At 50.2% G+C, this 14202-nt stretch overlaps 1 protein-coding gene across 1 annotated transcript in view; it reads left to right on the top strand.

Moving 5' to 3' along the window:
* Positions 1 to 13971, top strand: part of LOC123749506 (mucin-2-like) — a 25808-nt gene extending 11837 nt beyond the window's left edge. The window contains exon 2 of the mRNA XM_069308858.1: positions 11528 to 13971. Coding sequence (XP_069164959.1) covers positions 11528 to 13971 — 2444 coding nt within the window. The remainder of the gene's footprint in view (positions 1 to 11527) is intronic.
* Positions 13972 to 14202: the final 231 nt, after the last annotated feature.

Below are 14202 nucleotides of genomic sequence, written 5' to 3'. Positions count from 1 at the left end.
CCCTAGATGAAAGACTATCAGATATAGAGGTGACAGCAGAGGAGGTAATGAAACAGTTGACAACTCTAGATGCAACTAAAGCAGTTGGACCAGACAAAGTATCACCGTGGATACTAAAAGAAGCAGCACAGGCCCTCAGCGTGCCTCTGGCAATGATCTTTAATGAGTCACTTATGTCAGGAGAATTGCCCAGTTGCTGGAAGAAGGCAAATGTCGTGCCGATCTTCAAGAAAGGAGATAGGGAGGAGGCACTTAACTACAGACCTGTATCACTGACAAGCATCCCCTGTAAAATACTGGAAAGAATAATTAGGCTACGACTGGTTGCACACCTGGAGAACATTAGGTTTGTGAACAAACATCAACATGGGTTCTGGACAGGGAAATCGTGCCTAACAAACCTTCTGGAATTCTATGATAAAATAACGAGGATAAGACAGGACAGAGATGGTTGGGCAGACTGCATATTTCTGGACTGCCAAAAAGCCTTTGATACAGTACCGCACATGAGACTGCTGTTCAAGCTCGAGAGGCAGGCGGGGGTGGGGGGAAAGGTCCTAGAATGGATAAGGAACTACCTAACAGGAAGGAGCCAAAGAGTTACGGTAAGGGGCGAGAAGTCGGACTGGCGAACAGTAACAAGTGGAGTACCACAAGGATCGGTGCTGGGACCAATTCTATTTCTTGTATATGTCAACGACATGTTTACAGGCGTAGAGTCCTACATGTCGATGTTTGCGGATGATGCAAAGTTGATGAGAAGAGTTGTGACAGATGAGGATTGCAGGATCCTCCAAGAGGACCTGAACAGATTGCAGAGATGGTCAGAGAAATGGCTACTAGAATTCAACACGAGCAAATGTAAAGTTATGGAAATGGGACTAGGAGATAGGAGACCAAAGGGACAGTACACAATGAAGGGGAACAGCCTACCTGTAACGACGCGTGAAAGAGACCTGGGGGTGGACGTAACACCTAATCTATCTCCTGAGGCACATATTAATAGGATAACGACAGCAGCGTACTCTACACTGGCAAAAGTTAGAACATCATTCAGAAACCTAAGTAAGGAGGCATTTAGGGCGCTTTACACTGCCTACGTAAGGCCAGTCTTAGAGTATGCCGCCTCATCATGGAGTCCCCATCTGAAGAAGCATATAATGAAACTGGAAAAGGTTCAGAGGTTTGCAACGAGACTCGTCCCAGAGCTACGAGGGATGGGGTATGAAGAGCGCCTGAGGGAACTGTGCCTTACGACACTAGAAAGAAGAAGGGAGAGGGGGGACATGATAGGAACGTATAAGATACTCAGAGGAATTGACAGAGTGGACATAGACGAAATGTTCACACGGAATAGTAACAGAACGAGAGGACATGGATGGAAGCTTGAAACTCAGATGAGTCACAGAGATGTAAGGAAGTTTTCTTTTAGCGTGAGAGTAGTGGGGAAATGGAATGCACTTCAGGAACAGGTTGTGGAAGCAAATACTATTCATAATTTTAAAACCAGGTATGATAGGGAAATGGGACAGGAGTCATTGCTGTAAACAACCGATGCTCGAAAGGCGGGATCCAAGAGTCAATGCTCGATCCTGCAAGCACATATAGGTGAGTACATATAGGTGAGTACACACACACACACACACACACACACACACACACACACACACACACACACACACACACACACACACACACACACACACACACACACACACACACACACACACACACACACACACACACACACACACACACACACACACACACACACACACACACACACACACACACACACACACACACACACACACACACACACACACACACACACACACACACACACACACACACACACACACACACACACACACACACACACACACACACACACACACACACACACACACACACACACACACACACACACACACACACACACACACACACACACACACACACACACACACACACACACACACACACACACACACACACACACACACACACACACACACACACACACACACACACACACACACACACACACACACACACACACACACACACACACACACACACACACACACACACACACACACACACACACACACACACACACACACACACACACACACACACACACACACACACACACACACACACACACACACACACACACACACACACACACACACACACACACACACACACACACACACACACACACACACACACACACACACACACACACACACACACACACACACACACACACACACACACACACACACACACACACACACACACACACACACACACACACACACACACACACACACACACACACACACACACACACACACACACACACACACACACACACACACACACACACACACACACACACACACACACACACACACACACACACACACACACACACACACACACACACACACACACACACACACACACACACACACACACACACACACACACACACACACACACACACACACCACACACACACACACACACACACACACACACACACACACACACACACACACACACACACACACACACACACACACACACACACACACACACACACACACACACACACACACACACACACACACACACACACACACACACACACACACACACACACACACACACACACACACACACACACACACACACACACACACACACACACACACACACACACACACTTGCCAACACCACTAAGAGCAGTTTGAGCTGCCGAATCCTGCAGCTGAATGCTAAGTTGATCTGGGTGATCAACAAGCCTCCTTTTCCCCGGCAACAGAAGCTCATTCAACAAGGCCCCCTGACGTCTGCCAGGTGATTGAAGATCCAGCTGACTGTTGTGTACGGAGAACCACCTGTGTACGACCCCAACCACCTGTGTACGACCTCAACCACCTGTCAGTATATTTCTTAGCCAGAGTTCACATCCAGGACGATTGGTCTCCGAGGTATATATATGTATGTGTTTATCAACTCGTTTTTGAAACTGGTGAGGGTGTGGTGCTAATGATCCACTCAACGACCTTGGTTGTTAGTGCCGGGAGACAAGCTGCCACGGTAGTTAGGATGTCCATTAACTACACCAGAGAGTGTGTGTATGTGCCCTGGTTATAGGTCAATATTTTAGACTGGGGGTATCGGGTCGCTGCCTCCAAACTGATAGTAAGTTTGGAACTTAAGATGGTGGTAACTTTGAGTTCATCGTTCTTGCGTGGATAAGGCGCGCGTATTGGGCCCACCGCCAAGACGCCGGTTCGAGTCCATTGTCCTGCTCACAAAGATTTTCTTGTAGATATTTTAGGCGCTTTACTCTTGATAATTCCCTCAACCCAGAGATGATTCTTAATAGATGTATCACTTTATTGTTTATTCACTATGCACGGCTGGCAATGTTGCACGGGGGGGGGGGGGGCATAATAGGGTGTTGCTGGTATGTTGCTTCCCTCTCTCTTATTTACCTCTATCTTCATTCTCCATCCCTATCTATCCCCCTTATTCTTCCTCCCTTCTTCTCCCCATTACTGCTCCTGCCTATCCTCCTCCTGCCCCCCACTCTGCATTCATGACTTATGTCACCAGTTTATCTGATCCTCTTAGACCTTGGACGAAACTCTTATGGCAGCACTGGTAGTGTGTGGGTGTGTGTGTGTGGTGTGTGTGTGTGTGTGTGTGTGTGTGTGTGTGTGTGTGTGTGTGTGTGTGTGTGTGTGTGTGTGTGTGTGTGTGTGTGTGTGTGTGTGTGTGTGTGTATACTCACCTATTTATGCTTGCAGGATCGAGCATTGACTCTTGGATCCCGCCTTTCTAACCATCGGTTGTTTACAGCAATGACTCCTGTCCCATTTTCCTATCAAATCAAGTTTTAAAATTATGAATAGAATTTGCTTCCACATTTTGCTCCTTAAGTGCATTCCATTTTTCCACTACTCTCACGCTAAAAGAAATCTTCCTAACATCTGTGACTCATCTGAGTTTCCACCTTCAACCCATGTCCCCTCGTTCTGTTACTATTACGTGTGAACACTTCGTCTATTTTCTGGTGTGTACTCACCTAGTTGTACTCACCTAGTCGTGTTTGCGGGGGTTGAGCTCTGGGTCTTTGGTCCCGCCTCTCAACTGTCAATCAACTGGTGTACAGATTCCTGAGGCTACTGGGCTCTATCATATCTACATTTAAAACTGTGTATGAAGTCAGCCTCCACCACATCACTGCCTAATACATTCCATCCGTTAACTACTCTGACACTGAAAAAGTTCTTTCTAACGTCCCTGTGGCTCATTTGTGTATTCAGTTTCCACCTGTGTCCCCTTGTTCGCGTACCGCCAGTGTTGAATAGTTTATCCTTGTCTACCCTGTCAATTCCCTTGAGGATTTTGTAGGTAGTAATCAAGTCTCCCCTCACTCTTCTGTCTTTCAGTGTCGTAAGGTGCATTTCCCGCAGCCTTTCCTCGTAACTCATGCCTCTTAGTTCTGGGACTAGTCTAGTGGCATACCTCTGAACTTTTTCCAGCTCCGTCTTGTGCTTGACAAGGTACGGGCTCCATGCTGGGGCCGCATACTCCAGGATTGGTCTTACGTATGTGGTGTACAAGATTCTGTCTGTGTGTGTGTGAGAGAGAGAGAGAGAGAGAGAGACAGACTGTGAATGAGTTTAACATTTTCGGCTACAGACGTGACTATTCTCTGACAGTAATAACGAAAATATACAATTTGTCTGACCTCCATGAACATGGTTTGAGACCTCACACAGTGTAGTGAGTTAACAGGCACTCAATCACTGAGGCTCAATAACCCTTCTACAATGCCCAAACAACGAATGTAATCACCATATACATTCTCGTGTGTCCGGCGTTTTAAAAAGAAGTTTTGACCACTGAAGCTCAGAAGGTGATTATAAACTGGTCAAGAATATCATCTTATGTGTCAGTATTCACAAAACATATACAGAGTTCAGTATATTTCCACCCAGAGGGTCGCAAGTCAGTGGGAAAAATTTGTAATATGATGCAGTGAGTGCATGTCTTCTATTTAACAAAATTGACACATGGTGTATTGATAGAGTTATGAAAATGCTACCAGGTGTGTCTATGAGCCAGAGGTATTTCTAGTTTAAATTGTACTTTTATTATGCACTCCATACCCACCCTGTGGGCGGCAGTGGACCCTATACCCACCCTGTGGGCGGTAGTGGACCCCATACTCCACCCTGTGGGCGGCAGTGGACCCTATACCCACCCTGTGGGCGGTAGTGGACCCCATACTCCACCCTGTGGGCGGCAGTGGACCCTATACCCACCCCGTGGGCGGCAGTGGACCCCATACCCACCCTGTGGGCGGCAGTGGACCCCATACCCACCCCGTGGGCGGCAGTGGACCCCATACCCACCCTGTGGGCGTAGTGAAAATGACTACTAAGACAAAAATAATGAGCTAGGAAACTGAGCCCCAAAGTTCATATAATTATATAACAATCTTAAGCCAGTTAAGCAGTTACGCAACTGAACATACAAGTCTATAGTTTCCTATAGCCCAAGTGGTTCAAGAAGAGGCCTACAACAGTCTATTCAAAACCAATTAACATTTGGAGTGAGCTATGGTCTACTAATCATGCCCCTACACCCGATGAACTCTAGCCTATAGCACGGCCGAATGAACGCCCGCCGCGATCACTTAAAAAAACGCATTATCGAGTTCTTTCTCTATTAGTTCTAAATATAAATGTCTCCTCACGACTTTTATCATAGTGTTTAATGCTTCAACTGAAGGATAGACAGTCACGGCCTGTAAGTAAATAAATAAATATGAGAAATAAAAATATTGATTAGAATCATGATTTATTTATATTTGTTGAGGCTAGCAATGTATACATGTATACAAACACGCTTGTTGGCTGAGTATACACGTGTCACTCGGGGTCTTGTGGGTGGATACAGGTGTCTGGATACAGCCCAGATCTTCGCTCTGTGGGAATTCCGAATCAATTTTCCCCAATCAGTTGGTGGATCAGATAATCCCCCATTCACTCTGAGAATGAATTATCCCAAATTTATCATATAATTTATATCAGTGATCTCTAATCACTATTGGATAATCAATTGTCCACAATCATGGGAAGGGGAGGGAACTATCAGGGAGAAAGCACCAAGCCATTGCGACTATATAGCACTGGGAAGGGGTCAGGGTAAGGATTTGAGATGGGACGGTGGGAAGGTATGGTGTCCAAGCACTTGGACGGTCGGGGATTGAACGCCGACCTGCATAAAGCGAGACCATCGCTCTACCGTCCAGCCCAAGTGGTTGGGCCACAATCATGAGAGAATAATTTTCCCCAATCACTGGGAGAATCAGTTTTATCCAATGTCTGGGAGAATGAGTTATTCATTGGGTATGATTGGTGGTACTCTCACACACACACCACAGCAGTGTGTGGAGGTGGAATGAGAGGCTTGATAAGGAAGGTATGAGTGGTGGAATGAGAAATGAAAGGTGGAATGAGAGACAGTGAGACAAGGAAGGTGAAATGTGAGGCAGAGAGAGAAGGTAGCTATTATACTCGCCATTCTTCTGCATTTCAGCCGATGATCTGCCATTTTCGGTTCAGAAGGAAGGTCGTGTGTATGAGATATCAACACCCCACAATATGTCTCAGTCCCTGGATGGTTTCCTGTGGTTTCCGTCTTCATTGTTTTACACTTTCATGGGTTAAACTCTACCAGTCACCTGTCAGACCCTTTCATAAAGTCGCTCCTTTTTTTTACGAGATCATTCATATAAACCAGTGACACTATAGGACACAGTAGAACTCCTCTGCAATTGGAGCAATATAAGCGGGAAATGGTCAAATCGTGAAAGGGAAGATATCAGATATAGCAAGAATTTGTGCTGTAACGCAGAGAATTAGTCACAGTAACGTTGATAGCCGCACCAACTCACAGATATGGCGCGGAAGATAAGTGACAGCATCAGGATCCGTCAGTGAGATTTAGGGAGTATTCAGGGGTGGTGATGGAGGTCCACTTAGCGAGCCTTATCACCGAGCTTTGAGGCTGTGGGTGTGATGGTGTTCAGAGTCAGGACTGATCGTTGTTTGGGGGGAATGGAATGACTGTGTCAGGGCGAAGTGCTGGCGAATTCCTCTGCTTTATTCTCCATCTCCTGATGTGTATGGGGGTTTGAATGCCTCGTATATATCATGGAAATGTGTCTCCCTTTTGTGCCTTATTTTGATGGGTTAGATCCGGTGTATCTTTCTATCTCTCAATGTTAGTCTGTCAGGCTTTTTTGACACGATACAGTACGAAGAAGACACCTTGAGGCTCTTCTTAGCAAGCTGAGAGCTTTTCTTTCCAGCTCATGGCTAGCCTAACCTAACCTAACCTAACCTAACCTAACCTAACCTAACCTAACCTAACCTAACCTAGCCTAACCTTACAAGGTTTGCCTCTGAACACCGCTCGCCAATTGGTGTTACTCCCAGTTCCCAATTGCTCTTGGATTCCCAGTCAATTTTCCCCAGTTCCCAGTCAATATGCATCGGATTCTCTTGCGCATTAGGGTAATACAAATCTTGGGGTCATGAAAGTGCGACAAGTTCATGTATTTCTGGGGATAAATGAGGTTTATAATGTATGTTGGTATGACTTCTTGCTGGGAGTAGTGGTATTGGTATGACTGGGGGGAATGTTTGGGGCTAGGATGCTAGGTATAGGATGCTGGGATGCTAGGTATGGGATGCTGGGGCCGAGATGCTAAATACAGAATGGTTATTAGATTTGAAATACTAGAATATTACGTATGGAATATGCTGGGTTGACAGGCATGGAATTATTGAATGCTAGTTATGGAATACCGGGATGCTAGGTATGGGATGCTAGGTATAGGATGCTGGGATGCTGGAAACGCTCGTGCTAGGATATTGCGGGTGGGATGAAAGTTAGCGAAAGTGCTCTTAATCACGTTAACTAAAGTCAACATTGAAGAATACCCGTCAAGAGGCAACATTTCGCACAGTCACTGAGTTTAATACGAGTGGCCATGACTCTGTGAAATACTTGAGAATAGCACCCAGTTATTGTTCTTGGTGCTGGGATATGTCTGGTGGGATGTTGGTGCTGGGATACGTTGGTGCTGGGATACGTTGGGTGGGGGATGTTGGTGCTGGGATACGTTGGTGCTGGGATACGTTGGTGCTGGGATACGTTGGGTGGGGGATGTTGGTGCTGGGATACGTTGGGTGGGGGATGTTGGTGCTGGGATACGTTGGGTGGGGGATGTTGGTGCTGGGATACGTTGGGTGGGGGATGTTGGTGCTGGGATACGTTGGGTGGGGGATGTTGGTGCTGGGATACGTTGGGTGGGGGATGTTGGTGCTGGGATACGTTGGGTGGGGGATGTTGGTGCTGGGATACGTTGGGTGGGGGATGTTGGTGCTGGGATACGTTGGGTGGGGGATGTTGGTGCTGGGATACGTTGGGTGGGGGATGTTGGTGCTGGGATACGTTGGGTGGGGGATGTTGGTGCTGGGATACGTTGGATGGGGGATGTTGGTGCTGGGATACGTTGGGTGGGGGATGTTGGTGCTGGGATACGTTGGGTGGGGGATGTTGGTGCAGGGATACGTTGGGTGGGGGATGTTGGTGCAGGGATACGTTGGGTGGGGGATGTTGGTGCAGGGATACGTTGGGTGGGGGATGTTGGTGCTGGGATACGTTGGGTGGGGGATGTTGGTGCTGGGATACGTTGGGTGGGGGATGTTGGTGCAGGAATACGTTGGGTGGGGGATGTTGGTGCTGGGATACGTTGGGTGGGGGATGTTGGTGCTGGGATACGTTGGGTGGGGGATGTTGGTGCTGGGATACGTTGGGTGGGGGATGTTGGTGCTGGGATATGTTGGGTGGGGGATGTTGGTGCTGGGATATGTTGGGTGGGGGATGTTGGTGCTGGGATATGTTGGGTGGGGGATGTTGGTGCTGGGATACGTTGGGTGGGGGATGTTGGTGCTGGGATACGTTGGGTGGGGGATGTTGGTGCTGGGATATGTTGGGTGGGGGATGTTGGTGCTGGGATATGTTGGGTGGGGGATGTTGGTGCTGGGATATGGATAGTTGGATGTTGATTCTGGGATATGGATAGTTGGATGGTGGAGCTGGGATATGGATAATGGGATGCTGATTCTGGGATATGGATAGTTGGATGGTGGAGCTGGGATATGGATAATGGGATGCTGATTCTGGGATATGGATAGTTGGATATTGGTGCTGGGAAAAAACATTCTGAAAACAGAGGCATCAATAGGTTTCAAACCCACCTAAACGCCCCCGTCCTGCGTGGAACCCAAACTAAGAACCATGGGATTATGCACCGTCAGCGCTGACTACTGTGCTACCGAGCTTCCCCTTGAGCTTACCTACCAAAATTCCAGTGTTTCTTTCAGCAACAGGAGAGCCTTATAGATTCGCGCCAGTAATCACTACAATATATATGCTGTTATTGCGCGTTTGAACAATAACAACTGACCCTCAATTGTGTTCTATCGCCGGTATAATAAAATAAAAAATATGTCCTTAGAAATGGTCTTTGACGAAACTCGAGGTTAACCGGGGCGAAGGAGCTGGAGTTCAACCTGTTCAAGGCGTTTAAGGATTCCTCAGTCTTGTAGTGTTGTCGTCTAAGGCTTGTAGGCAATCTGTCGTCACTATAGCTTACTCGTTTCCAAGTTGTCGTCGCCATTACAAGCGATGCTTTGCCTGAGCTTCTCATTAGCCGTCCACCATCTCACTCTCCAGCGTCAGGGCAAAACATTTTGGCCTCACAAACTTCTATATAGGTGTTACGGGATATTCATGCCCGTGCCACCTCTTGGGTGGCTTAATCTTCATCAGTCTAAATAGCTGTTGACCCGCTAATGTTACCACCCTTGAGCGCAGCAAGACGGAGCAATTGTATCCGGTATTTCCAGAATTTTTTGGAATTGTGGGTTAGGACGATGTTGAGAGAAATGGCATTGTTTGTTGACATATTGCTATTGTGATCACTTAGGGGTTATAGTGTTCCTTTTCTTCTATTTTATGCTGAGTAGTACAAGAACATAAGAACAAAGGTAACTGCAGAAGGCCTATTGGCCCATACGAGGCAGCTCCTATCTATAACCACCCATGTCATACCTAAACTCCTGACTACGTCCCTTTGAAGCCTGATATACTGATACTCCCTGACCAGACCACACACTAGAAGGTGAAGGGACGACGACGTTTCGGTCAAGTCCTGGACCATTCTCAAGTCGATTGTGTTGATAAATCGATACTTTAGCAAACGGTATTGTGACTCATCGCCTGCATACTCCCTGACACCTCATCCTCATAGACCCCCTGACCACACCGCCTTGAAACTTGGCACACTGTTACCTCGTTGGCATCAATAATATTGACTTTAGGTCCAGATGTGAAGTACTGTTCATGCAATATTGCGACTCATGTGAGAGTTAGGCAAGCAAACTTGGTAATCCATCACCAGGAACTGCACTCGTTCCTGTCCTGGAGGAGACGAGGGAAGAGCGGGAATTGTATGAGTTATCTTGAGGTTATCTTGAGATGATTTCGGGGGCTTAGCGTCCCCGCGGCCCGGTCCTCGACCAGGCCTACTTTCTGTTACACACGCCCAGGAAGCAGCCCGTAGCAGTTGTCTACTTATTCACTTATTTCTTACCCAAAAAGGTTAAGCTTCAGCTGCTGGGACCCCGTTTTCAAGCCATCAGTTACCTAATGCAATGAGACTCGATCTTTGCTTATCACATCTACTTTTAGTGTCAAGAGTGCCAACAATCTCTTTGACACTCACAGATTGTGAGGTGCCAAGAATCACTGTCTCTGCCTCGACCAGTCTCTGCCTCGACCAGTCTCTGCCTCGACCAGTTTAGGTGGATGTCATCCACCTAGTCAAGAGGGCCAATTAAACAGAGAACTGAGGAGTTCAGGTTCACTTGACCACCAAACTGTGAAGGTCAACAAGTTCAAATGACCAAATCACTGGGAATGTATAGTTAAAATGGCTAAAAACAGGCTGAAACTATTACACATAATTTCTACATAATAATACATGTTACGTTCACGTGTGGGAAGTGTTGTGAATGAGCTGAGGAGGTGTATAATGTATGGAGATGTATGTATGGGTCAGTAATGGTGTTTTGTATTGTGTGATAACCGTGGGTCTGGTTGATGGACTTGACCTAATGGTCCTGGCTCACACTGTTAATGGTCTTGTCGACCTGACTCGACCAGCCACAGCCTCGGCCAGCCACAGCCTCGGCCAGTCACACAGCCTCGGCCAGTCACGCAGCCTCGACCAGTCACGCAGCCTCGACCAGTCACGCCGCCCCAACCAGTCACTGCCCCAACCAGTCACGCCGCCCCAACCAGTCACACTGCCTCAACCAGTCACACTGCCTCAACCAGTCACTGCCCCAACCAGTCACGCCGCCCCAACCAGTCACACTGCCTCAACCAGTCACACTGCCTCAACCAGTCACACTGCCTCAACCAGTCACACTGCCTCAACCAGTCACACTGCCTCAACCAGTCACACTGCCTCAACCAGTCACACTGCCTCAACCAGTCACGCCGCCCCAACCAGTCACACTGCCTCAACCAGTCACACTGCCTCAACCAGTCACGCCGCCCCAACCAGTCACGCCGCCCCAACCAGTCACACTGCCTCAACCAGTCACACTGCCTCAACCAGTCACGCCGCCCCAACCAGTCACACTGCCTCAACCAGTCACACTGCCTCAACCAGTCACGCCGCCCCAACCAGTCACACTGCCTCAACCAGTCACACTGCCTCAACCAGTCACGCCGCCCCAACCAGTCACACTGCCTCAACCAGTCACACTGCCTCAACCAGTCACGCCGCCCCAACCAGTCACGCCGCCTCGACCAGTCACGCCGCCTCGACCAGTTACGCCGCCTCAACCAGTCACGCCGCCCCAACCAGTCACGCCGCCTCAACCAGTCACGCCGCCTCAACCAGTCACGCCGCCCCAACCAGTCACGCCGCCTCAACCAGTCACGCCGCCCCAACCAGTCACGCCGCCTCAACCAGTCACGCCGCCCCAACCAGTCACGCCGCCCCAACCAGTCACGCCGCCTCAACCAGTCACGCCGCCCCAACCAGTCACGCTGCCTCAACCAGTCACGCCGCCTCGACCAGTCACACTGCCTCAACCAGTCACGCTGCCTCAACCAGTCACGCTGCCTCAACCAGTCACACTGCCTCAACCAGTCACACTGCCTCAACCAGTCACGCCGCCTCAACCAGTCACGCCGCCCCAACCAGTCACGCCGCCTCAACCAGTCACGCCGCCCCAACCAGTCACGCCGCCTCAACCAGTCACGCCGCCCCAACCAGTCACGCCGCCCCAACCAGTCACGCCGCCCCAACCAGTCACGCCGCCTCAACCAGTCACACTGCCTCAACCAGTCACGCCGCCTCAACCAGTCACACTGCCTCAACCAGTCACGCCGCCTCAACCAGTCACGCCGCCCCAACCAGTCACGCCGCCTCAACCAGTTACGCCGCCCCAACCAGTCACGCCGCCTCAACCAGTCACGCCGCCTCGACCAGTCACACTGCCTCAACCAGTCACGCCGCCTCGACCAGTCACACTGCCTCAACCAGTCACGCTGCCTCAACCAGTCACGCTGCCTCAACCAGTCACACTGCCTCAACCAGTCACACTGCCTCAACCAGTCACACTGCCTCAACCAGTCACACTGCCTCAACCAGTCACACTGCCTCAACCAGTCACGCCGCCTCGACCAGTCACACTGCCTCAACCAGTCACGCCGCTTCAACCAGTCACACTGCCTCAACCAGTCACGCCGCCCCAACCAGTCACGCTGCCTCAACCAGTCACGCTGCCTCAACCAGTCACACTGCCTCAACCAGTCACACTGCCTCAACCAGTCACACTGCCTCAACCAGTCACACTGCCTCAACCAGTCACACTGCCTCAACCAGTCACACTGCCTCAACCAGTCACACTGCCTCAACCAGTCACACTGCCTCAACCTGTCACACTGCCTCAACCAGTCACACTGCCTCAACCAGCCACTGCCCCAACCAGCCACTGCCCCAACCAGCCACAGCCCCAACCAGCCACTGCCCCAACCAGCCACAGCCCCAACCAGCCACTGCCCCAACCAGCCACTGCCCCAACCAGCCACTGCCCCAACCAGCCACTGCCCCAACCAGCCACAGCCCCAACCAGCCACTGCCCCAACCAGCCACTGCCCCAACCAGCCACTGCCCCAACCAGCCACTGCCCCAACCAGCCACTGCCCCAACCAGCCACAGCCCCAACCAGCCACAGCCCCAACCAGCCACAGCCCCAACCAGCCACAGCCCCAACCAGCCACAGCCCCAACCAGCCACTGCCCCAACCAGCCACTGCCCCAACCAGCCACTGCCCCAACCAGTCACACAGCCCCAACCAGCCACAGCCCCAACCAGCCACTGCCCCAACCAGCCACAGCCCCAACCAGCCACAGCCCCAACCAGCCACAGCCCCAACCAGCCACAGCCCCAACCAGCCACAGCCCCAACCAGTCACTGCCCCAACCAGCCACTGCCCCAACCAGTCACACAGCCCCAACCAGCCACAGCCCCAACCAGCCACTGCCCCAACCAGCCACAGCCCCAACCAGCCACAGCCTCAACCAGCCACAGCTCCAACCAGCCACAGCCTCAACCAGCCACAGCCTCAACCAGTCACAGCCTCAACCAGCCACAGCCTCAACCAGCCACAGCCTCAACCAGCAACAACTACCCAACATAGCATCAACCACAAACACAACCAGACCAACCAACCAACCAGCCGTCCTCGCACCAATCAGAACAGAAATACGACCCCCTAATCAGAACACTATGTAGAACAAGATGAAACTTGAAAAGCGCGCACAAAACCGTAATTGACGGAACGGTTCCCCGTCTCTCCTGGTTCCTGTCAAGCCTGTCTCGGCCCAGAGAGAGAGAGACAGAGAAGCCGCCGCTACCACAACCCAGCCAACCAGGCCATTCATCTGCGTCAGGTAGTTGGGTTAGGAACGTTAGTGATAGGTAGGACTCAAGGGTCATTAGCTCCCTAC

The sequence above is a fragment of the Procambarus clarkii genome, chromosome 63 (assembly GCF_040958095.1).
Source record: "Procambarus clarkii isolate CNS0578487 chromosome 63, FALCON_Pclarkii_2.0, whole genome shotgun sequence".
Classification (NCBI taxonomy): domain Eukaryota; kingdom Metazoa; phylum Arthropoda; class Malacostraca; order Decapoda; family Cambaridae; genus Procambarus; species Procambarus clarkii.
Note: the sequence above shows the minus strand (reverse complement) of the source record. Positions and strands in the feature narration are given on the sequence as shown.